This window comes from Bos javanicus, chromosome 22, assembly GCF_032452875.1.
Source record: "Bos javanicus breed banteng chromosome 22, ARS-OSU_banteng_1.0, whole genome shotgun sequence".
Taxonomy (NCBI): Eukaryota; Metazoa; Chordata; class Mammalia; order Artiodactyla; family Bovidae; genus Bos; species Bos javanicus.
In genome coordinates this window covers 6640909-6665666 of record NC_083889.1, presented here as the reverse complement: position 1 = coordinate 6665666, position 24758 = coordinate 6640909, and the positions used below count along the sequence as shown (strand labels likewise).

The 24758-nt window shown below is 48.2% G+C and overlaps 1 protein-coding gene across 1 annotated transcript in view; it reads right to left on the bottom strand.

Moving 5' to 3' along the window:
* GPD1L (glycerol-3-phosphate dehydrogenase 1 like) overlaps positions 1 to 23716 on the bottom strand; it is a 63978-nt gene extending 40262 nt beyond the window's left edge. Inside the window, exons 1-2 of the mRNA XM_061395739.1 lie at positions 23488 to 23716; positions 6990 to 7167 (exon numbers count right to left, since the gene is read on the bottom strand). Coding sequence (XP_061251723.1) covers positions 6990 to 7167; positions 23488 to 23534 — 225 coding nt within the window. The 5' untranslated portion in view covers positions 23535 to 23716. The remainder of the gene's footprint in view (positions 1 to 6989; positions 7168 to 23487) is intronic.
* Positions 23717 to 24758: the final 1042 nt, after the last annotated feature.

Below are 24758 nucleotides of genomic sequence, written 5' to 3'. Positions count from 1 at the left end.
CTTGGAGGACCAGTCTGCCCCAAGCAAGGTTAGACACGACCTCAGAGGTCTTCCAGGGCCGTGGGAACAGTGGCCCCTTTACTCTCACCATCAGATAGTTGGGCAACTTCACAGCTCAGCTCGGAACCCTTGCAAACTGCCCTCTCCCCACCCACAGCACCAGGAGTAACCCCAGGGAAATGCTCCTCGCGCAGTGACACAGAGAAATCATTAAGTCATCATTGTCTAGAAGCCATGACTCAGCAGGCGCAGGGCTGCCAGCCGACAGCCCTGTGACCTGTGGCAAGTTCATTAACCTCTCTGAGGTCCGGTTTCTTCCCCTGTAAAATCAGAAGCATCATCATAATAAGGAAACTAATAGCACCATCCTAAGAGGGTCACTGGGAATATTCAGTGAGACTATAAGGAGACAGCATAGGAGGTCCCCCTCAAAGGAAAACCAGGCATGGCTTTCTTGACAGAAGAGACTGGCCCAAGCCATTCTGGGACCTAAGCCTGGCTTGCCTTGAACAATAATAAAGGATCTTAAGGGAACAAAAAGACAAACTTACCAGAGGAGAGAATAACAATAGCAAAGATACCAAATCAGTTGCAATGACTCCCAGTTAGAATAGCCTAAAGCTCTATCTTGGGGACTTCCCTGGTGGCTCAGACGGTAAAGCGTCTGTCTACAATGCGGGATACCTGGGTTCAATCCCTGGGTTGGGAAGATCCCCTGGAGAAGGAAATGGCAATCCACTCCAGGACTACTGCCTGGAAAATCCCATGGACAGAGCAGCCTGGTAGGCTACAGTCCATGGGGTCGTAAAGAGACAGGACTGAGCGACTTCACTTTCACTTTCTTTCAAAACTCTATCTTAAGTGTTTTGAAGGATTTAAACCCATCTTGGGCACTCCACCTCCAGATCAACTAGACCCTAAGGAATGACCAAGTTGACCTTTTCTGACCTTCATGATTTCATTCCACTGAAGCTTGGACTCACTCTGTCTAACACCCAAGCCCCTGTGTGAATATGCATGTTCTCTTAGATTGTAACGTCCACAGTTTTGCTGTTGGGGAGGCTCTGCTTTGGGAAAGACCCCTGAGGTTCTCCTTACTTGATGCAAATAACAAATCCTTCCTTCTCCCTTGACACCTACCAAGAAGTGATCTCAGTTTTCAGGTAACCAATATGATAAATGTGAACTACTTCCCAGAGCACTTGATGCCAAGAACTCTATAGCCAAAGCCAATCAGCAATCTTCAGTGAGAAGGACTGCATCTCCAAACTTGCCGGCATTCATCAGCCTACAAATCTATTGGCATTCATCAGCCTACAAATCTATCTCCCCTGCCAGGAGTCAGCCAGCCATGTGGGCTGGTTTTCATTTTCTTTCTTTCTTTTTTGGGTCTGCAGCTTATGGCATCCAGGATCCTAGTTCCCCAACCAGGGATCGAACCCGTGCCCCCTGCAGCGCAAGTGCTGAGTCCTAACCACTGGATCACCAAGGAAGTCCCTGGGCTGGTTTTCTAATAGACTCTTCCAAAAAGCCACCCAGAGGTGAATCTGGAACAGAAGTTCATGAATTCTAGGCTCCTGGAGGTCCAGTAGTTAAGAATTCCCTTTGCAATGCAGGGGACACTGGCTCGATCCCTGGCCCAGGAAGATCCCACGTGCCACATGGCAGCTAAGCCCGTCCACCACAGCTACTGAAACCTGAGCACCTAGAGCCTGTGCTCCACAACAAGAAAAGCTACTGCAGCAAGAAGCCCACACACCGCAACGAAGACCCAGAGCAGCCAAAAAAAAAAAAAAAGTTCACGAACCCCACTCATACCAGTAGCCAGGTCACCATTTTCATTCTCATCTCATTTCTTCCTTCCTCCACAAGTCACTGGAATGAGGCCAGGCAATAACTCCTCCAATTCTCTTCAGTGATTTAGGTCTTAACCTTGATTTTAATTAAAGACCAGTCCATTAGCTGGCCTAGGGATGGACCAAAGTCCATCAACTCAGAAAGGGAATGTGAAATAAAACCCATGTTTTATGGCAAGATAAGAAAAATTTAAACAAAAAAAATATTTTTTTCTCTGTCCTTTGGTCTTTCTCCCCCCTCTACTGGGGACTTCCCAGGTGGCTCAGTGGTAAACAATCTGCCTGCCAATCTGGAGACATGGGTTTGATCCCTGGGTTGGAAAGATCTGCTAGAGAAGGAAATGGCAACCCACTCCAGCACCCTTGCCTGGGAAATCCCATGGACAGAGGAGCCTGGCGGGTTACAGCCATGCGGCTGCCAAGAGTCAGATTCGACTGAGTGACTAAACAGCTCCCCTCTATTGGGCACTGAGTATCTGCATTATACATGGACCATACCTTCCCCGAAGGTGGAAATACCTGCTCAACCATACAGTAACACTCTCCCAGCATCAAGGAAGCAATTCCTTAAAGATAACATTCTTTCTAGATCTTAGAGGGGATCACGGTGACCCACCACTGAAACCAAAGAGGACCCTGTGGGGCTTCTGGGCACCAAAATCTCTTTTTTGTCCCCTCTTTCTTGTAGGGAAAACTCCAGCCTCCATGATCTTCCCTGAGTTCCAAGGGCAGATTGCTCATCAAGGGAGAAGCAGCCAAGAAAACACCTGAGGCAAGATGAAAGGGACTAAAGCAGCTCAGCAAGATTAGGAGATGATCACCTGAGAAAATCTACGACAACCTAGACAGCATATTAAAAAGCAGAGACATTACTTTACTAATAAAGGTCCATCTAATCAAAGCTATGGCTTTTCCAATAGTCATGTATGGATGTGAGAGTTAGACCATAAAGAAGGCTGAGCACCGAAGAACTGATGCTTTTGAACTGTGGTATTGGAGAAGACTCTTGAGAGTCTCTTGGACTGCAAGGAGATCCAACCAGTCCATCCTGAAGGAGATCAGGCCTGGGTGTTCACTGGAAGGACTGATGCTGAAGCTGAAACTCCAATAATTTGGCCACCTGATGCGAAGAACTGACTCATTGAAAAAGACCCTGATGCTGGGAAAGATTGAGGGCAGGAGGAGAAAGGGATGACAGAGGATGAGACGGTTGGATGGCATCACCGAATTGATGGACACGACTCTAAGCAAGCTCCAGGAGCTGGTGATGGACAGGGAAGCCTGGTGTGCTGCAGTGGACAAGACTGAGTGACTGTACTGACCTGAGACCCAGCACACACCCTCATCTGGTCAGCAACCCCACTCTGGCAGTATGTTATGAAACTCCTCAGCAAGTTCACCCAGATTGGGAATCACAGTTTTCCAGGACAGGAACCCACTGTATCCCCCTTTGCCTGAGAAAGCAGTAAAGCTATTCTTTTCTACTTCACCCAAAACTCTGTCTCTGAGATTTGATTCAATACCGCTGTATAGAGAAGCCAAGCTTCCGGCATCACTGCTTTGTATCTACAGGTCTGGATTGGCACAACTGTCATTATCACATCATTTAATATACAGCTCCCTCAAAAACTTATATAACACTGCCTTGACTTCCAACACAAGAGTTCCTGGTGCTAAGATGCTGTTCCTGGCTTAAAATCCTTCATTTAGCTCAAATAAAATTTCCATTTCTTCCTTTTTGTTGTTGTTCAGTTGCTCAGTTCTGTCCGACTCCTGCGATCACATGGACTGCAGCACGTCAGGCTTCCCTGTCCTTCACTATCTCCTGGAGTTTGCACAAACTCAGTGTCCACTGAGTCGGTGATGCCATCCAACCATCTCACCCTCTGTCATCCCCTTCTCCTCCTGCCTTCAGTCTTTCCCAGCATCAGGGTCTTTTCCAATGAGTCAGCTCTTCCCATCAGGTGGCCACAGTAATGGAGCTTCAGCTTCAGCATCAGTCCTTCCAGTGAATACTCAGGGTTGATTTCCTTTAGGATGGACTAGTTTGATCTCCTTGCAATCCAAAGGACTCTCAAGAGTCTTCTCCAGCACCACAATTCAGAAGCATCAATTCTTCAGCACCTAGTCTTCTTTATGGTCCAACTCTCACATCCATACATGACTACTAGAAAAACCACAGCTTTGACTATATGGACCTTTGTTGGCAAAGTGATGTCTCTACTTTTTAAATGTGCTTTCTAAGTTTGTCATAGTTTTTCCTCCAAGGAGCAAGTGTCAGGTATCAACATGAAAAGCAAAATTCTTAGTTCCAGCTTTGATGTGATCAGCACCCTGAATGCCAAGAAGGTAGACTGAGATGGGCTGCAATGTGTCCATCCCGGCCCAAGATTCACATGTAGAAGTTCTAACTCTAGTCCCCCAGAATGTGACTGTATTTGGAGGCAGGGTCTTTATAAAGGGAATTACGTTAAAATGAGGTCACGGGGTGAGCCCAAACCCAATGTGACTGGTGTCTATACAGAGGTGATTAGGAGACATGGAGACACAGGAAGGAGAGGCCAGGAGAGGCCTCTGAAGAAGCCAACCCGGCCAACACCTTGCTCATGGGCTTTTTAGCAGAGAACATTTTGCCACCTTAAAACATGCCTCTTTGGCATGCTAGGGGAAACAAACTGAGTGAAACAACACACCCTGGCCAGGCACAGGCCATAATTTGTATGAGTTGTTTCCGACAGGAGGTCCTGGGAAGGAACAGGGACTAACAAGCCACCACCAACTGGAAGAGTTCAGGAAAGGTCAAAAGGAGACACCACGTGTCCAACCACCTCCCAGAATCCTTCTCGTTGGCATCTATCTTGGCTGATTAATGCGTGTGCCACCAGGAAGGACCCTTGAGTCAGAGTGACTGGCTAAAGACATCCCAGAAACTAATGCCATCACCATAAAACCTGAGACTGCAGAGCCACGTGGCAGAGCAATTCTCCTGGGTTCCTTTATCCTACTGTTCTCTGACAGGCATGCCTTCCCAGCAAAGTCTCTTGCTTTGCCAGTTTGTGTGTCTCCTGGGACAATTCATTTCTGAGTGTTAGACAAGAGCCCCCTTTCAGGCCCTGGAAGTTGTCCCCCTTCCTGCAGTGGGCATATTATTACTTATAAATTTACTTTATTTATGTATTTATTGGCTGCAGCCCACAGCTTGTGGGATCTTAGGTTTCCCAACCAAGGACCCTGCATCGGAAGTGTGGAGTTTTACCACTGGACTACCACGGAAGTTCACCGTATTAATTATTTTAAGGTGCGGGGAAAGGTCTAGGGAAGGAGGAAAAGGGGGTTGAGATGGCTGAACGGCATCACTGCCTCATTGAAAACCAAATAGGAGTTGCCCTTATGTAAAAACATTTACATTTATAAGGGAAATCTCCATTTGTAAGGGGGGGTCTCCCTCCAAGGGAAGAGGAAGGCCAGACCTCTAGAACTCTCAAAACTAGGAAGGTAAAGATTAAATCTGCATAACAACCTCTCCTTTGTTTCCTGTGCTTTCCTGCTCACCTCCCAAAACTGACTCTCCCCACCCTCCTTTTTCTCGCTTTTTGGCCATGCCCTGAGGCATGTGGGATGATCTTAGTTCACTGATGAGGGATCAAAGCCAAGTCCCCTGCATTGGAACCTCAGAGTCTTAACCACTGGACCACTGGGCAAGTTCCCCCCATCCCCTTTTTTTCTTTAGCTGAGGATTATCTAAGGTAAGGACTTCTATCTTTTGGGTTACAAAGTTTTCCTGGGTTTCCCCTATGCATTTTTTTTTTTAATTGCTCAGAGGTATCCAACTCTTTGCGACCCCATGGAGTGGAGCCTACCAGGCTCCTCTATCCAAGGAATTCTCCAGGCAAGAATCCAGGAGTGGACTGCCATTCCCTTCTCCAGGAGATCTTCCTGACCGTGGGATCAAACCCATTTCTCCTGCACTGGAGGTAGATTCTTTACTACATGTTATTCAGACTTGTGTCAACTTAATTGCTTAGGCCAGACAGTAGAACCTAGAAGGGGAGAGAAAAATTACTTCCTCCAGAAAACCTGAAGTCTCTTGAATTATGAGAAAATTCATTTCTATTGTTTAAGACACCCAGTCTATTTTACTTTGTCATGGCAGCCCTAGCAAGGACCAAAGCAAGGCCCACATTCACAATAAAGAAAGTGAAGTTGCTCAGTTGTGTCCGACTCTTTGCGACCCCATAGACTGTAGCTCGCCAGGCTCCTTCATCCATGGGATTTTCCAGGCAAGAGTGTTAGGGGAAGCACACTGATTGAAACTGCCCACCCTGGCCAGGCACCATAGTAACCATTTGCATGAGTTGTTTTATGACAGGAGATCCTGATAAGGAATACGGAACTAATAAGCCACCACCAACCGGAAGAGTTCGGGAAAGGTTAAAAGGAGACACCGCGTGTCCGTCCACTTCCCAGAATCCCTCTCACTAGCATCCATCTTGGCTGAGCCATGCGTGCGCCACCAGGAAAGACTCTGAATTAGAATTATTGGCCAAAGACCACCCGGAAACTAATCCCATCACCATAAAACCCGAGACTGCGAGCCACGCGGGAGAGCAGTTCTCCTGGGTTCCCTTACCCTACTGCTCTCCACCCGGTGCCCTTTCCCAATAAAATCTCTTGCTTTGTCAGCATGTGTGTCTCCTCAGACAATTCATTTCCGAGTGTTAGACAAGAGCCCAGTTTCAGACCTTAGAAGGGGTCCCTCTTCCTGCAACAAGAGTACTGGAATGGGTTGCTGTTTCCTTCTCCAGAGGATCTTCCCGACCCAGGGATCAAACCCAGGTCTCCCACATTATAGGCAGACACTTTACCATCTGAGCCACCAAGGAGGAAAACCAAAACAGATCAAGCAATGAACTTGGTGGTGGAAAGGAACATGAGACTGGGGAAGCAGTTTTCCCACCCCGCCAAGCCCTAGGTGCTAACTCAGTCAAGCCTAACTTTCAGAATGAACCAAATGAATTGGGTTGGCCAAAAGGTTCATTCTGGTTTTTCCATAAGATATAGTGGGAAAATCTGAGTGAATTTTTTTGTCAACTTTTTACTTTTTACCCAATACTTTTTACCCCCAAATCTTACCACATTTTCTGGCAGCTTGTGTCCAGGGAGATATTTCACATTTTCGTGGTCATTATTTATGATGTCTGTCAGTTTTCTCCCATTAACTGTTTCTTCAAAGACCCACATCTTGACCGTGGAGGCAAACTTCTGAAGTTTCTTGACATTATTACCAATTATTTTTGCAACAGCTGAACCCCTGCAAAAGAAACGATGGAAAAGAAAATGATTAAAAAATAATAAAATTTTTTTTAAAAGAAAGAGAATGATAAATTCCCTTGAGCAGAAGAGAAAAAGCACCAGATTATAATTCAGAAGACTTGAGTTCTTATTCAAGCACTGAGCTTAGAACTCAAGATATGATATTGCCTCAGCTGAAACTTGGTTGTTTTCACTTGGAAATACCACCCTGTGGTCAGGAAAGCCTCAGAATTTGGTACAAGGTCAAGAAGTACCTCCCTTTGAGACCAGAAGGCATCAATCTTTCTTGTAAGAGACTATCACAACTGGAAGAGAAATCCACCTGAAAGATGGCATAAAAATAACACTTCAGGGCTTCCCTGGTGGCTCAGTGATTAAGAATCCGGGTGGCAATGCAGGGGACCCAGGTTTAATCCCTGCTCCAGGAAGATCTCACATGCAGCGAGGCAACAAGGCCTGTGCAACTCACAGGCTCTAGAGCAACTACTGAAGCCCATGTGTCTTACAGCCTGGGCTTTGCAATAAGAAGCCAGACCACCGCAACTAGAGAGTAGCCCCCTGCTCACCTCAGCTAGGGAAAGCAACAGAGACCCAGTGTGGCCAAAAATAAAGAAATCTTGAAAACAAAAAAGCAAAAAACAAAAAAGCAAAAACAGTTCAAGGGTTCCCAAAGTCTCCAAGGCTATTAGGCTATATTTCAAATTCATCAGAAGAAGATTCATATGCAGTTGCTGTAGAATAAGCAGTGTTCTGGTGAACTCCACCAGGGCCCAAGTGGAGTCATAAAGGAAAGACAAGATCCAAGTGGATTCAAGAAAAAGAGCAGAGCAAGGGCTCCAGGTCTGGTCTCCCCAGCAGCCACCCAGTAGCCTCTAAAAGCTCCCTTTTTTCTGCATTGGAGAAGGCAATGGCACCCCACTCCAGTACTCTTGCCTGGAGAATCCCATGGACAGAGGAGCCTGGTAGGCTGCAGTCCACGGGGTCGTGAAGAGTCAGATATGACTTATCGACTTCACTTTCACTTTTTACTTTCATGCATTGGAGAAGGAAATGGCAACCCACTCCAGTGTTCTCGCCTGGAGAATCCGAGGGACGGGGAGCCTGGTGGGCTGCCGTCCATTGGGTCGCACAGAGTCGGACACGACTGAAATGACTTAGCAGCAGCATTCACTAAACATATCCTGGGAATGGATCAGTCACCCACAGCTTTCCCCCGAGGGAAGAGAAGATGCCAGTTCATGCTACTTGATGCCAGTCCTCTGCACAAGAACCATGGGTGTGCAGCTGGTCCCCACGGCAGAGATGTTGCTGGTCAGCTCGGTACCTGTGCCTATTTCAGGGATGTGCTGGGCACAGCAATTTGGGCCAGGGGTGGTACCTAATCCCAGCTAAGCCAATCCGTTTCCTTTTCAGGATTTTGAACGGAAAAACAGTTTGTTTCTTAGGCAACCTTCCTGGTGTGAGGAGTAAAGGAAAGACAGGCCCGGAGCACCTGGAGAATTCACATGTCAGGGCATTCATTATTTTTTCTAATGATTATTCTTAAGACAGTTTGGAAAATGAGTAAGGGGTAATGACAGAAAGGGGGCGGGACCAAACAGATACAGAAGAGATGGAGAGGGTTATCCTTGCGTTTATCTTTGGCTGCACAATAGACGATGTGCAACTGTGGCTCTCCCTGTGAAATCCTTCTTCTATGCCAGCAGGACAGTTTATTAGCTAAATATCCGTTAATCCAATTCTCCTCTGACACTTTATAGAAGAAAAGGCCAAGACTCTCCCCACCATCACGACCACCTTTATCCTAATGTTTATCCTGACAATTCACACAAGGTCAAAGAGACCAAGTGTGATTCTGATGAACTCAGCAAACCTAGAGGGGTGGGGATCTCTAAGACACTAGGAACCCAAGTCTAGTAGAGCCAGTGAGAAAATAAACTAGAGCCACAAGCGCCCTCCCCACGGTCCAGTCTCCCTGGAATACACCTGCTTCTCCCTTCACAGTCGCCTCCTGGAGAAGTTAAGCATTTGCAACCAGGGACAAACTGCTGTAGTATCTGCTGAAAAGTTAGTTAAGAAAACTTAAATCAATTGGAACTATTAGAAACTAAGCCCACAAGACAGACCCTGTTCTATGGTGCTCAAAGGGGCTTAGGACAGAAAACAATGAGAACTCCAGGTATACTGTTCACTCCTGTAAGCCTCGTTCTACCTGCTCCTTAGTTTCATCAATGCCTTCATTCAGTCTTTCATTCATGCACTGATCTCGGTTGCAAAAAAGGTCTTGAATACCTATTGTGTATAACACATTTGGCTGGAAGCTGGCATTACAAAGCAGTGCTCTCAGAAGCTTGCCAACCACTTTGGGACTTCACTGGGATCCAGTGGCTAAGACGCCACATTCCCAACACAGGGAGCCCAGGTTCAATCCCTAGTCAGGGAACTAGATTCCCACATACCACAACTAAGATTTGATATAGCCAAATTATATAAATGAGTATTTAAAGAAAAAAAAAAAGCACCCCACATGAGGCAGGAGGTAGAGGGCCTCCCAAAGTAAAGCAATTGGAGATTCAGTCCCTTTGGACCAAAACTCCAAGGTGAGAACAGCAGGACAATTAAAGGAGGAAGTTGGACCCTGCCCAGATGACATATTTCTCATTCTCGAAGTCAGGAGCTCTCTCTGACCACACATGTGCAGAGAGGCTCCTTGGAGGCTACAGGGGAGGGATGCCAAGGGATGTTCCCTACCCATGCGCCTTTTTGGTACAATCCATCTAGGCTTAAAGATGTACGCGCACACATCTGAGGATCCTGAGATATATCAAATATGGGCTGTGAATGCAAACCAAAATGATCAGCCAGAGGAAAACCATTAAGAAATGCCCCATAAAAGTAATTCAAACTGCCAGGAGAGTGTGACTCAGGACTCTCCCTCTGAGTCTGCCTGTGTGTATCCATACACACTGTACTCTTTTCCTCTTAATAAATACTTGCTTCACTACTTCCTGTCTTTGTGGAAGTTCTTTTCTGCAGAGCTGAAGGGCCAGGGCTCCTGTCACTGACCACTGCTCTAGTGGCTAGGATCTGGTTGACCTCGATCTGGACTCAGTCTCCAGCTGGGAACCCAGGCCCTGCCCCAAGCCCTTGCAGGTGGAGGCCACCCGAGATCGCACCCACTTAAGAGAGAACAAAGTAAAAGGAATTCATAGTCCTGTGTATGATAAGAGGTGAAGGGGAATGAGGGACACATGATTAGAAGGGTCAACTGCGAAGGACTTTCAACACAAAGGACTCAGATGCAACCCAGTTCATCCACGAAGTCTCGCACACCCAGCATTCAGCTGAGAGAAATGATGGACAGACCTGGCGGTGGGGGTGGGGGCCGTGGGGAGGGTGGTCCAGGGAAAAGACATGGGAACAGTCCCTACGTCTGCAGAGAAGTAAAGGGGCTTCACACCCTAGGGACGGGAAGAACAGGCAAAGCAGAGCTTCCAGCCAACAATGAGCCAGCCGCAGGCACGTGAGGAGTGGGGCCAAGCCAAGAACTAACCAGCTGATCCAGAGATGCATAAGCAACAACACGTGCATGTTATTTTCAGCACTGCGTTGGGGGAGAGTGGGCTATTTTGCAGCAGGAGCAAAGGGATGCATCAGATACGCAGCTAGAGGTAACTCCAGGTGATTCTGGGCCAAGCTGTTGGCTCTGTCATTCCTGGACGGGGTGGGAGATGCAAGTGGGGAAGAAATAAGAAATTCAATTCACTGAAGAATCTAGGGAGATGAACAAAAACAGTAATACATAAGGCCTAGTCTTGTTCTATCTAATAACAAGCTTTTTTTAGGTGGTTGGGGGGAGGGGTAAGCAGACGTTAGAAATGAAAACGCTTTATCTCTTTCAGTATAATCTCCATTTGAACCAAGTATTTTCTTTGCTGTCCACCATTTCTGCGTTGTTTATAAAACCTCAAAAGTATATAATTCACCTCAGCATAATAAAGGCGATAAATTCTGTATGACAAGAATATATATTTACCACCAAAACGGGGGGTAGGGGTCTGGAGGAAACTCTTGGAGGTGATGGATGTTTATCATCTTGATTGTAGTGACCATGTCACAGGTATATGTGTATCTCCAAACCCATCAAATATTTATGTCTCACCCAGTTTTCTGAGTCTCAAGTATACCTGAATAAAGCTGGGGCTTTTAAAGTATAATCCATACCCAAAAACTCTTCTGTGGCTCTGAAACGGTACTAAATATGTTTGGGAGTGGGGAGATGAATGGGGAAATTGGGATTGACGTACATACATTACTATATATAAAATAGATAACTAATGAGTACCTACTGTTAGCACAGAGAAGTCTACTCAGTGTTCTGTGGTGACTTGAAAAGGAAGAAAATCCAAAAAAAGAGAGGATATCTGTGTGTAGCTGATTCATGATGACGTAAAGCAGAAACTAACACAAGGTCGTAAAGCAACTATACGTACATGCTAAGTTGCTTCAGTTGTGTCTGACTGCTTGCAACCCTATGGACTGTAGCTCACCAGGCTCCTCTGTCCACGGGGTTCTCCAGGCAAGAATACTGGAGTGGGTGGCCACGCCCTCCTCCAGGAGATCTTCCTGACATAGGGATCAAACGTGAGTTGCATTGGCAGGTGGTTCTTTACCACTAGCGCCACATGGGAAGCCCTAAACTGTAATAAAAACTAATTTAAAATTTTTTATAAATTAAAAAGAGAAAATGTGTTTGTCACATTTGTGTAAGGAACGGGATCAAATAGCAAAGGGAGTGTTTTGCAGAAACCTGTGTTTTGAAAGGAACTGGGACCCACGTATAAGGGACAACCTTGTCCTAAAAATGTGTCTGGCCTACAGAGGACTAGTCCAAAAACATGCACGGATCCATCAGAACTGAGCTTAAAATTAAAATAGAAAAATACTGCCTACAGCCCAGTCCACGGAGGCGGGCGGTGCGTGGCGTGGCCGCAGTGGGAGTTGGGGTCCCACAGCCACGATGGTGGAGTCTGTGTGTTTCAGGTCTGCTCTGTCACTGCCCAAGCCCAGTCAGGTCACAAGCAGCCATCACTCCACACACCCACTCGCCTGCCTGCTGAGCGCCAGGTCTGTGATGGAGTGCGGTGCTTCGCAGCGTGAGGAATGGGGCCGGCGGTACTCCCATCAGCCGAGTGCCGCCCACACACACAGAGTGCCGGGCGGCACTGATGCACGCGTGTCCTTCTCCGCTCTCCTGGCGCCCCCGAGGAGCTGCAGCTGTCTCATGTGAGGGCCACCGCGTTTTCCACCTCCCCGGCGTCTGCGAATTTCCCTCCACAAAGGAGGAGGCTGCCTAGATGATCGTTTTGTTTCCATCCTACATGGGGCTGCTATCTTCTACTTGCAGCATTTGGAGTGCTGTTACAAAATTTTACTTTTCAGTCAACTTTTAAAGAGAGTGCAAGTGAATAAGCAGGGCAAAAGTGACTGGGCAGTTTAAAGGAGGTTTAAATTCCATCTCAACCTCCACGTGGCAGATTAAGACATGACCCAGGAGGCTCAGTCACTCTGACCTTGGGTCCCTGGACCAGGTAGTGGCAGCGGAATCATGAATCATCTTAAGTCTTGGGTTTCAAGATACAGACTAATTTCCAATCTCAGCAATGTTATGCTTACGAAACTGAAAAGGGGCTTGGGTGGGGGTACTTCCCCGGTGGTCCAGCGGTTAAGGCTTTGCCTTCCAATGCTGGGGATGATAGGGGTTTGACCCCCGGTCGGGGAGCTAAGATCGCACATGTCTGATGGCCCAAAACACAGAACATAAGCAGCAGAAGCAATACTGTAACAAATGCAATAAAGACTTTAAAAATTTCCAAAAAAAAAAGGCAACAATAAAGGGACACAGGTAGGAAAAGATGCTCCAGTGCCAGCTGGGTGCACATTGAGTATGTGACACAGAGCTCATCGCAGCCACATTATCCCCATTTTACAGATAAGGAAGTCGAAGCTCAGAGAGAGTAAGTTACCCGGTTGTGCTGTCCATCTGGAGCCAGCAGTTCTAAACCAGAACGGTTTCCAAAGCCCACACTTTCTACTGATTCCAGTTTGCTGAGGAGTAGAGTAGAATTGCGGAGAAGGCAATGGCAACCCACGCCAGCACTCTTGCCTGGAAAATCCCATGGACGGAGGAGCCTGGTAGGCTGCAGTCCATGGGGTCGCTAAGAGTTGGACACGACTGAGCGACTTCACTTTCCCTTTTCATTTTCATGCATTGGAGAAGGAAACGGCAACCCACTTCAGTGTTCTTGCCTGGAGAATCCCAGGGACAGGGGAGCCTGGTGGGCTGCCATCTATGGGGTCGCAGAGTCGGTCACAACGGAAGCGACTTAGCAGCAGCAGCAGACCTGTTTCAGGGTGGGGGGAGGTTAATGGGGGGGAAGGAGGTGGTACAGTAGGGGAGGGCAGGGGAGGTTGAGAAAGGAGCTGAGGAAAGGGGAAGAGGAGAGAGAGGCAGGTAGGGATGTGCTGACTACCAGGTGTCAGGCGCTGCTGTTTGCTTTGTTTTTTGATTGACACATAGTTGACAAATAACATTGCATAAACTCAAGGCATACACCATGTTGGTCTGATACATTTATATGCTGCAATCTGATTACCGCCAGAGCACTGTTTTCAATACCTCACCCACGTTATCTGTTTCAAGCCTCAGCAACCCTCTGAGGCAGGGACTATCATGATCCCCGTTTTTCAGTGAAGACACTGAACCCCAAGGATCAAACAGGCAGGTGGTCAGTGGAGGAGGAGAGATCTGCAACCTAGCCATGTCTTCACCGGGCTTCCCTAGTGGCTCAGCTGGTAAAGAATCTGCCTGCAATGAGGGAGACGTGAGTTCGATTCCTGGGTTGGGAAGATCCCCTGGAGAAGGGAAAGGCCACCCACGCCAGTATCCTTGGGTTTCCCTGGTGGCTCAGCTGGTAAAGAATCCGCCTGCAATGAGGGAGACCTGGGTTCAATTCCTGGGTTGAGAAGATCCCCTAGAGAAGGGAAAGGCCACCCACGCCAGTATTCTTGGGCTTCCCTGGTGGCTCAGCTGGTAAAGAATCTGTCTGCAATACAGGAGACCTGGGTTCAATCCCTGGGTTGGAAAAGATCCCCTGGAGAAGGCTATCCACTCCAGTATCCTGGCCTGGAGAATTCCATGGACTATATACCCCATGGGGTCACAAAGAGTGGCCACGACTGAGCAACTTTCACTTCACATGTCTTCACCACTCTGCTCTCTCTCCCTAGGTCCCAGATGGACAGACACTCACCTGCTGGAGGTCCTAACCTCCACTAGGCAACACCCCCAACCCCTTGGTGCTGGCTCCTCTCTTCCTCTCCAAAAGAAGTGATATTTTAATCAGCCAAGGGACAAGATATCTATCCAGGCAGGCTGACAATTCCCAGAACGGCACAGTGCAGAAGCTTTCTGGTCCAGAAAGGACCCCACAAGACCATCCCTCTTTAACCAAGGAGGAAACTCTCCAGGGAGAACAAATAAGGGTTCAGCTAGACTCTTCCCATCCTATGCCCAGAGCTAATCCAGCCTATGTATCCACCAGGCTCCTCTTTCCATGGGATTCTCCAGGCAAGAATACTGGAGTGGGTTGCCATTTCCTTTTCCACAATTTTGGTTTAAATAACATCTACTTTCTTATTCCTAAAAGCTATTCATGAAAGATGAAAAAAAACAATTATAAATAACTCACTACCAGAGAGAACCACTGTTAACATTGTGCGTAATTCTTTGCAGCTAAGGGCTTTCAGAGTACAATCAAATGCCAGAGTATTTAGATGCAAATGTGAAAAATAAAGTATTTTAAAAATAGATTCAATTTGGTGAATGCTTATTTGATCTCTGATAGGGAAGCTTCCTAAGTTTAAAATCAAAGCTAGCAACCACAGAGGTGTGAACAACTTCACACAGAAAAAGGAGAGGGAGAAGCAGATGAAAAAAAAGCCTGTCTATCAAAATCTAAACTGCAGGGGAAAAGCCTAAGATAGAATGCTACATTTAACAGAAAACAGGATGCAAAAGTGTACCTAACATATAATCATATGCAATTAACAAAATACATACTACCTCACACCTGTCAGGGTGGCTACTATATTAAAACAAAATGAAAAAACAAGTGTTAGTGAGAATGTGCAGACAATGGAACCCTTGTGCTCTGCTGGTGGGAATGTAAAATGGTAAAACTGCCATGAAAAACAATACAGAGGTTCCTCAAAAAACTAAAAATAGAATTACCAGCTGATCCAGCAATTCCCCTTCTGGGCAGACACCCAAAAGACTTGAAAGCAGAATCTTGAAGAGGTATCTGTACACCAATGTTCACAGCAGAATTATATACGAGAGCCAAAAGATAGAGGCAACCCAAGTGTCCACTGATGGACAAAGAGAAGGTGGTGTATATATTCAATCATACAGCCTTAAAAAGGAAGGAAATTTTGGTACATGCTACAAGGGAAACATGAGGACATTATACTAAATGAAATAAGCCAGTTATAAAAAAAAATCATTGTATAATTCCACGTATGTGAGGAATTCATATGAACTCTTTCTGGAAGTTGGAATCCAGTCACCATACAGAGGAGCCCAAGCTTCCTGCTGCAGACAGAGAAACATGTGGCTTGTCAGCTCCATCAGCCTGGCCAAAGCCCACCCGCTGTGAAAGGGGGTGTGGAGGACCGAAAGCCCCAGCCCACGCCCCACCCGACTGCTGCCTTACCAGTGAGCCCAGGAGAGACCAGCACAGACCCACCCAGCTTAGCCCAAACTGCCGAGCCCCAGAATCAGAAGCCAATCAGTGATGGCTGTTTGAAGTCAGGAAGTCTCAGGGGGAGATAGTTGGGCAGCAGCAGATAACTGATGAAGTCCTGGCACCCAACTGTGGAAGGCACTGAGCCCCAAAGTGCAGAAGGATGGCAAAGTGCCACCAGGAGAACCCCAGAGGAGCTGGAGGAACGTCAGGCTTAGTTCCTGATGTCATCAAGCCCTGGGAGTCAGGGATGAGGGGAAGAAGAAAGATCTGGAGGTGAGGTGCCTGACACAGCTTCCCACCAGTAACCACTGAGAAACCTGGAGACACTATACAGAGAAGAGCTGGTAGATACATGACTCTCTAAACAATGGGACATGTCTTCAAAAAGAGTGGGCTCACCTGGCCACTGCTCTGAGACGAATGGGTGGAAGTTGGCGGTGATGGATTTCCCTCTCAAATACAAGACTTTTCTAATGACTAATTTTCTAGATTAATTTTAAGATCAGGTACCTTATTAACGGGGCTTCCTTGGTGGCTCAGTGGTAAAGAATCCACCTGTGAGGCAGGAGATGCAGGAGATGTGGGCTGGATCCCTGGGTGGGGAAGATCCCCTGGAGGAGGGCATGGCAAGCCACTCCAGTATTCTTGCCTGGAGAATCCCATGGACAGAGGAGCCTGGCGTTGCAGCGTCAGACATGACTGAAGTGACTGAGCACACACATACCTTATGAACAATAAACTATGATCGTGTCATAACTGCAGGAGGAGGGATGCCTGCTGTGGAGGGAAGCTGAACAGGATCTTTTTTTTCCAAGACTTTTGCCACCAAGGAAGTCCCTTCAGGACGATTTTTAAGACCTCACTTCAATTTGATTTTTCTTAAATGGAATATTGTTTATACTAGACTTCTTTAGGGAGGGTACGATATTCAATTTTTGTGCAGATGGGATTTGTTCAGATAAAAGTATGCTTCTCAGTAAAAACGGTTAAGAATTAGGAACTTCTCTGGCAGTCCAGGGGTTAAGACTCCACATTTCCACGGCAGGGCACGTGGGTTCGATCCCTAGTCTGGGAACAAAGATCCCACATTCTGCTCGGTCATGGCCAAAAAATTAAATAAAAATGATAAGAATTTCTAGAAACACGCACACTGAAGTTAGAGGGATCTGCGTTTCAATTCTATTGTATTAACCACTGACCTTGAAAAGTTTCCCAATCTCAATCTCATCATCTAAAATAGGGATAATAATAGTACCACATAGGCTTATTATTAGATATACCTGCTGCTGCTGCTGCTGCTAAGTCGCTTCAGTTGTGTCTGACTCTGTTCGACCCCATAGACAGCAGCCCACCAGGCTCCTCTGTCCCTGGGATTCTCCAGGCAAAAATACTGGAGTAGGTTGTCATTTCCTTCTCCAATGCATGAAAGTGAAAAGTGAAAGTGAAGTCGCTCAGTCATGTCTGACTCTTAGCGACCCCATGAACTGGAGCCTACTAGGCTCCTCCGTCCATGGGATTTTCCAGGCAAGAGTACTGGAGTGGGCTGCCATTGCCTTCTCCGAGATATACCTGCCATAGCACATATCCCAGACACAGAAAATGCCCATAAGTGGTAACTGCTATAGTGATTATCCCCTTTAAAGATGAGGAGGAAATGAAGAATGATGAAAGAGGGCTCAGATAGGAAAACCGGACTCACCCCAAGAACAGCTGTGATGTTTTTACTGCACAGAAACAGAAATAGGTGTATCAGCCTGGAAGGTGTTTTCAGCCTGGCCGCTCGGGGAAATGGGTCTCCTCCCAGGTCACCCCTACCCATTGCCACCCACCCGCACTTCCAGAGCAGAGGCATGTCAGATAGGGAAAAGGCCATTTTTGGCCTCAGAGGAGCTCACACACCGATGCTCAAATCGGTTCAAGCTCTCCATGTCAGGATACAGCAAGAATCATCAGTGACACTGAGTAGCACAGACGAAAAAGGATGACAGGGGATGAGGAGCCATCCAGGCTATATTCAGACGCTTCCAGCAGGACAAAGAGTCACCCACATGTCCAGCTTCGGCCATCAGTGCAAAGTAGGCCAAAGGTCTCCCTGACCTTCAGTCCCAGGAGTCAGTCAAGCTGTGAGGTGACAGTGTAAACAAGAGCAAAAGATAACTTCTAGGAACACCTCCTGCTCTCTGATCTTTTCCCCTCCTCTGCCTCTGTTCCTTGGCATTTTGTGACTAGCACTGGCTCTCAGGTAGAAGTAAGCTTCTCACTGAAAATGATAAGAATTTATAGACATGGATATTGGAGTTAGAAGGATCTGCGTTCCCACTCCACCTTATTAAACACTGACCTTGAAAAGGTCCATTGCGTGACTTAATAACGGTGCTGGTCAAAGAGACCCAACTAACGAAAGTAACATTTTTTCATTAGCTGACATTTACTGAGTGCCAGTCTCTCTGCACTCTCCTGAAAAAGTGAAAGTCGCTCAGTCCTGTCCGACTCTTTGCGACCCCATGGACAATAAGTCAGTGGAATTCTCCAACCCAGAATACTGGAGTGGGGAGCCTTTCCCTTCTCCAGGGGATCTTCCCAACCCAGGGATTGAACCTAGGTCTCTCCTGGATCACCTCATTTCATCCTAACCATGATCCTAAACAGCAGGTACCAATGTCAGAACCTGACCCTTGGAGAGAAGCAGTTTGTTCAAGGACCTAGACTGCCAGGGTAAGAAACCAGGAGATCAGGGTGCTGCCTCCTGCCTCACTCGGCCTCCCAAGGAGGTCTGGGGCGTTTCTGGACTTAGCTCCCAGGCACAGAGGTGGGGCTGCAAATACAACTGAAACCGAGTGGGGCCCTGTGGGGCTCCCAGGCACAAAGGCCTTTCTGTGTACCGTTTCTGGTAGGCAAGACTCCAACCATTATACCTTTCCTGAGTTCCAAAGGGTGGGATTTGAACAGTTGGCTAAGCAACCAAGAAACCACCTAAGGCAAGATTAAAGGGACTAGAGCAGCTCATCAAGGTTAGAAGACCAACCACCTGAGATCCAGCATACTCCCTGATCTTGTCAGCAACCCCATCTTTGACCCACTGTTATAAAAACCCTCATCAAGTTCTCTGGAAGAGACACACAGCTTTTCCAGGCAGAAGCCTGATGTGTCCCCCTTTGCCTGGCCAGGTAATAAAGCTGTCCTTTTCTGCTTCACCCACAGCTCTGGTCTGCAGGGTTTGGTTCCGCATCAGTGCACAGAGAGGCTGAGCTCTCACTAACACAACCCTGAGGTTTTAGTTCTCAAACTGCATCTTAGCCCTGTATCTGGGTGGCCGTCCCAAGGAGAGATCTCCTGGAGATCTTTTTGCTGAAGGAACTTTGTTTCATCTTTGCAGGAACTTAGGAGGCTTTTGTTTTTTCCTTTCACTTGCTTTTATGAGTCATCGGGACCAGGCCCATGAAACATGGTGCCGGTTAGGAAGCACCTCCCTGCAACCCCGCAGTGGGCAGCCCAGTAGGGCTCAGTGAGGTGCCCCAGCCTCCACTCTCACCAGCTGTAAGTGCAGGAGGGCCGGACGGGGTCTGTCATTCTTCAGGTATCTGCATAGTTATAGATGATCACTTACATTGACGAACTTAATGTGAGCCACCTTATAGCTACAGATGTAACACCTTCATTTACCTAAGCATTCTGAGCAACTTCAAGTTCCCAAGTGTAAACACTGCTTAGGCAACTTCCTATTCCTGAGAATCTGGAAGAGTCTGTCTTTTGGTAATCTGTTTTAAAATTAGCGGAAGATTAGGTTCAGTGTTTGTGGAAAAGATTGTGGCTCAGTGTTTAAGACTCTGTGCTTCTAATGCAGGGGGTATGGGTTTGATCCCTGGACTGGGAACTGGAACTAAGATCCCACATGCCTTGTAGCAAGGCAAAAAAAAAAAAGTTAGCAGAAGGCTAAAGTCTTCCTTGGTGGCTCAGACGGTAAAGCGTCTGCCTACAATGTGGGAGACCTGGGTTCGATCCCTGGGTCGGGAGCCTGGTCGGAGGAGCCTGGTAGGCTACAGTCCATGGGGTCGCAAAGAGTCAGACACAGATTGAGCGACTTCACTTTCTTTCAAAGTCCCTGAAGGGAAAAAAATCTGCCCTGCCCTCAGGGAATGTGTTTCAGCAAGTTCAGATTCCTTGGTACTAATTCTGGTTTAAATAGTAAAGAATCTGCCTGCAATGCAGGAGATCTAGCTTCAATCCCTGGGTTGGGAAGACCCCCTGGAGAAGGAAATGGTAACCCACTCCAGTATTCTTGCTTGGAGAATTCTACGGATAGAGGAGCCTGGAGGGCTATAGTCCATGAGGTCACAAAGAGTCAGACATGACTGAGCAACCAACACACACACACACAATTCTGGTGCAAGTGGTCTTTGGACCATGTTTTAACAAACACTATTAAAAACACTGGATTCCACTTTGCTGTCAAAGGTCTGTATCGTCAAAGCCATGGTTTTCCCAATAGTCATGTATGGATTTGAGAGTTGGACCAAAAAGAAAGCTGAGCACCAATGAACTGATGTTTTCAAATTGTGGTGCTGAAGAAGACTCTTGAGAGTCCCTTGGACAGCAAGGAGATCAAACCAGTCAGTCCTAAAGGGAATCAACCCTGAATATTCATTGGAAGGGCTGATACTGAAGCTGAAGCTCCAATCCTTTGGCTACCTGATATGAAGAACCAACTCTTTGGAAAAGACTGTGATGCTGGGAAAGACTGAAGGCAGAAAGGGATGACAGAGGATGAGATGGTTGGATGGCATCACTGACTCAATGGATATGATTTGAACAAATTTTGAGACGGAGTGAAGGACAGGGAAGCCTGGCGTGCTGCAGTCCATGGGGCTGCAGAGTCAGACACGACTTAGCAACTGAACAATTAGCAACTGAACAATAACATTAAAAACACTATTTAAAACATCTAATCTTGGGACTTCCCAGGAAGTCCAGGGGTTAAGATTCCATGCTTCTACTGCAGGGGCATGGGTTTCATCCCTGGTCGGGGAAATAAGAACCCACAACCCACAGGAGGAAAATAAACCTAAAACGTCTAATCTGTGGCAGATATTTCATTCCACTTTGTATTTCTTTTGAACGTAATCTTCCAAGTCCTTATCTATCTGTGACCTGAAGGTGGAGACGGTGTCCATTGCATTCCTACCCCTGGAAAGGCTACTATATCTGCATGGAGCAGACAGGCAAATGTCTATGACCAGAGCTGAACACTCAGTGTGCCCCTGGGGAGCCTCTCTGCGTCATTTTCTGTTCCTAAGTTCCTGAATCTCTCTGCTGAGGTCGTGGAACCTCTCTCTAGGAGTGGCGTGGCTCTGTACCCGGGACAGAGTCTGGGAAGCCTATGACTGTTCCCATCTGATCCCTTCATTAATGGAGCCCGGCAGCCAGGCCAAACCATCGGCGCATTTCTCAATTGCTCTGCTCCAGTGTCACTAGCCAAGTTCCACTCCGTTTCCTTGATCCGGAGCAAGCCAAGAAAAACAGTCAAGTACATCAGAGTGAAGCTGCGGGAAGGCAGCCCGAGTCAGAGATGGGGGCAGGAGGGTCATTTCACGACTCTAGCTCCAGGCCCGAATGCCGCGTGGCCCAGCCAGCCTATTTCTCTTGCACCTTGCAAAAGAAGGAAAAGGTGCTGTTATCTGTGGTTCTGGGGCCTCTTTCGGAAGAGGAAACTAGTGTTAAAGAACAGGCGATGAATGGGCGTGTTTCCAGGCTCACAGTCCATGAGGCAGCCGACATTTCACTCAAGTGCCTGGGGATAAGAACTGGTAAACTCCAGCAGCAAGTCCAGATGAAGCTGTGCAGTGGATAGTTACCGACTCAATTAAATGTAGGACAGAACATTTTGTTGTGGTTGAAAACAGTTTACAGAAAAGTGCAAAATATCCTAGTATTTGCAGGGATGTGAGATAAAATACTACTTGTAAACATTCTCTTGCATCTGATGGAATTCTTCCGGAAAGAACAGAATAAACTGATAACACTGGTTTTCCTCCAGGAGGTACCTTAGGAGACAACTGTGGGTTGTCTTGAAACTTGGAAGATAATTTTTTTTTTTTTGGTGGGTTCTGGGGTACTTTTCAAACACTGTGAATTTTTGCCAAATCATATATAATTACATTTCTTCATTAAAAAATGAGTTTGGGGTGACTTCCCCAGTGGTCCAGTGGTCAAGTCTCCATGTTGCCAATAGACGGCAGGGGTTGGGGGGCAGGTCGCAGCGGCAGGGGGAGGGGAGGGTTGGATCCCTAACTGTGGAACTAAGATTCCACATGCAGCTCATTATGGCCCAAAGATTTTTTTTTTTAACTTAGTTTGTGTTTATTCATTTAGTATTTACCTAACTCTTGCTGTTCTTGCCTAGCTCTTGCTGTTCTCAAGAGCTGGAAGGGGAGGAGTGGAAACAGATAATCAAATAAGTCATCACCTGTGACAGATGTTTGCAACAGGGCACAGGGCTCCTGGCCTCGCTGGGATGGAAAAGTGGCGAATCAGAAAAGGTTTCCTCCAAAAAGTACTTTCTGGGCCAAGTCTTAAAGAGGAAGACCGAGTAACTAGTACCAATTTCTGTAAGACTGCTACAAGCATGAACTGTGATGAGTGTGCGGCCACAGGACTTAAAGGACACCACTCTTTTAACTATTCTTATACCAGTCCCTCGAATGTGGGAAAAATAGCGGGCAGCCATGGAAAAAGACTGAAAATACCAGATGCTATACCATATTCTGCCTCCTCGTCCCGAACTGTATTAAGTTTGAGAAAGGGAACTAAAAGGGCCAACGTTTAAAGTGCTTATGAGAACTCCTAGCACAGCGGAGACGCAAAGCTTCGCAAACACTCACCCCCTCCGCCCCGCCCCCCCAGGTAAGAATTCCCAAAGCCCTTGGGCTACTGGAGGAGCCCAGGCTGCAGGGAACTTGGATTTTCTTCCCGATATGTTACTAAGATACCAGACTTAGCAGAAGCCTGGAGCCGGACCTGCACTTGGAAGGGCAGAGCCGGCCCCGCCCTCGACCTGCATGGCAGGCACCCTTCATCCCCCTCTGCCTCGGTTTCCTTGACATGGAAACCCCAGGAAGAACGCTCGAGCCTCCTACAACTCCTCTACCCAGGCGATCTGCCCAGGAGAAAGGAGAACGTCCTGAGGATGTTGCGTAAACCCCCCGGGCGTGGCAAGCAGGTGGCCCCCGTGCGTCCGCTGACTGGTGCCGCGAGCGAAGACAGGTGCCCGCGGGCACGCCGTCCCCTCTCTCCGCGCCGCCTCCAGGAGCACGCGGGCTCTGGGCCTCCCCAGCTGCTACCTCGGCGCGGCCTCCCCGGGCGCGCGGTGCCCAGCCGGGCCGCGACGCTGCCCGCCCCGCCTCCCCACGCGCGGTGCCGGGTGTCCTCGCCGCGGCGGGGACGCGCGCCCTCGCTCGCCCTGGAGAGGGGCTTCCTGGAGGCGGAGTCCGCGCCGCCCGCCCGCTGCCGCTCACCAGTTCCCCGAGCCCACGATGCACACTTTCAGGGGCGCCGCTGCCATGGTTCAGGCCGAACGCTGCAGACCGGAGCGCGCCTCCCGGGTCGGCTGCCCGCCTCCACCCGCTCGGCATGAACCCGCTGCGGCGCACGGCGGCCCCGCCCCGCCGCCTCTCGGCCAATGGCCGCGACCACCCCCGCCCGGGCGCCCGGGGCCACAGCTGACAGCCCGGAGGGCCCGCCCCGCCACTCCCGAGAGTCAGTGCGCACGCCCGGCCTCGCGAGGCCCCGCCCAGCCCAGCGCGAGGCCTCTCGGGACTTGTAGTCCACCGCCCCAGACCGCCTCTCCCGCCGCGCCACGTGCAGCTCTAGCTGGTTGCGCCGTGACTCGCGCTCCGGGCGCAGGGGACGCACTGCCTTCCCTGCGGAGCGGGCGTACTCTGGTTCCTCCCGCTCCACCTGTCTCGGGAGGTGCTGCCAGGCTGCAATTTGAAACCAATAGAGGACTGTGGACTCAAAAGTCGACCCGGCTTGGGCAAGAGCCCCAAGAGGCCACTTTAGTTTCTTCAGACTCTGCCTCACCTGTGGAAACAAAAAACCGCCTGGCACCACCGAACTTCGCGGTGGCCGTGTATCTTCTGAGGCCTTTGAGAATTGACCGGAGAGTACCTGCCCTCCAGGGTGGGAACTTTCTAGAGTCAGGGCAGGTGGGGAGAGACCTGGGCACAGGGGCATCGCCCTCACCCACTGGCTTGGCAGGACTTGGCTCCTCAGTGGTCTTCGCTCCAGGGCACCGGAAGGGTTTGAGGTTCTGAGGCCTCGCTTCCCTCCTTCCTGATAAACTGAACGTTGTGTATCCATTCTGAGCATCTCTTTCCACCAGGCGCAGCGCAGGACCCTGGGGAGGAAATGAAGTGGTGTGAACCAGAGATTCTCAACTCCACTATAGCTCTGAGTCTCTGGAACTTCTCAAAACCTCCACGCAAAGGCATCACCTCAGACCGATTGCATCAGAATCTCCCGGAATGCGATACAGACATCCGAATTTTTTAATGTTCGGGGGGTGACTACAAAAGGACTCAAGATTGAGAACCAGAGAACTAAAATGTCAGAGACTGGCAGAGGAAACAAATACTCTAGTACCTGGAAAAATATTAGGCCTGTTAGTTTGATGCCCAGAGGATTAACTGTTTTACGTTAATGTAATTTTACGTTAATGTAATTAAATGTAATTACGTTATGTAATTACGTCTACATTATATAAAAATTTTACTTCTATTACTTATGG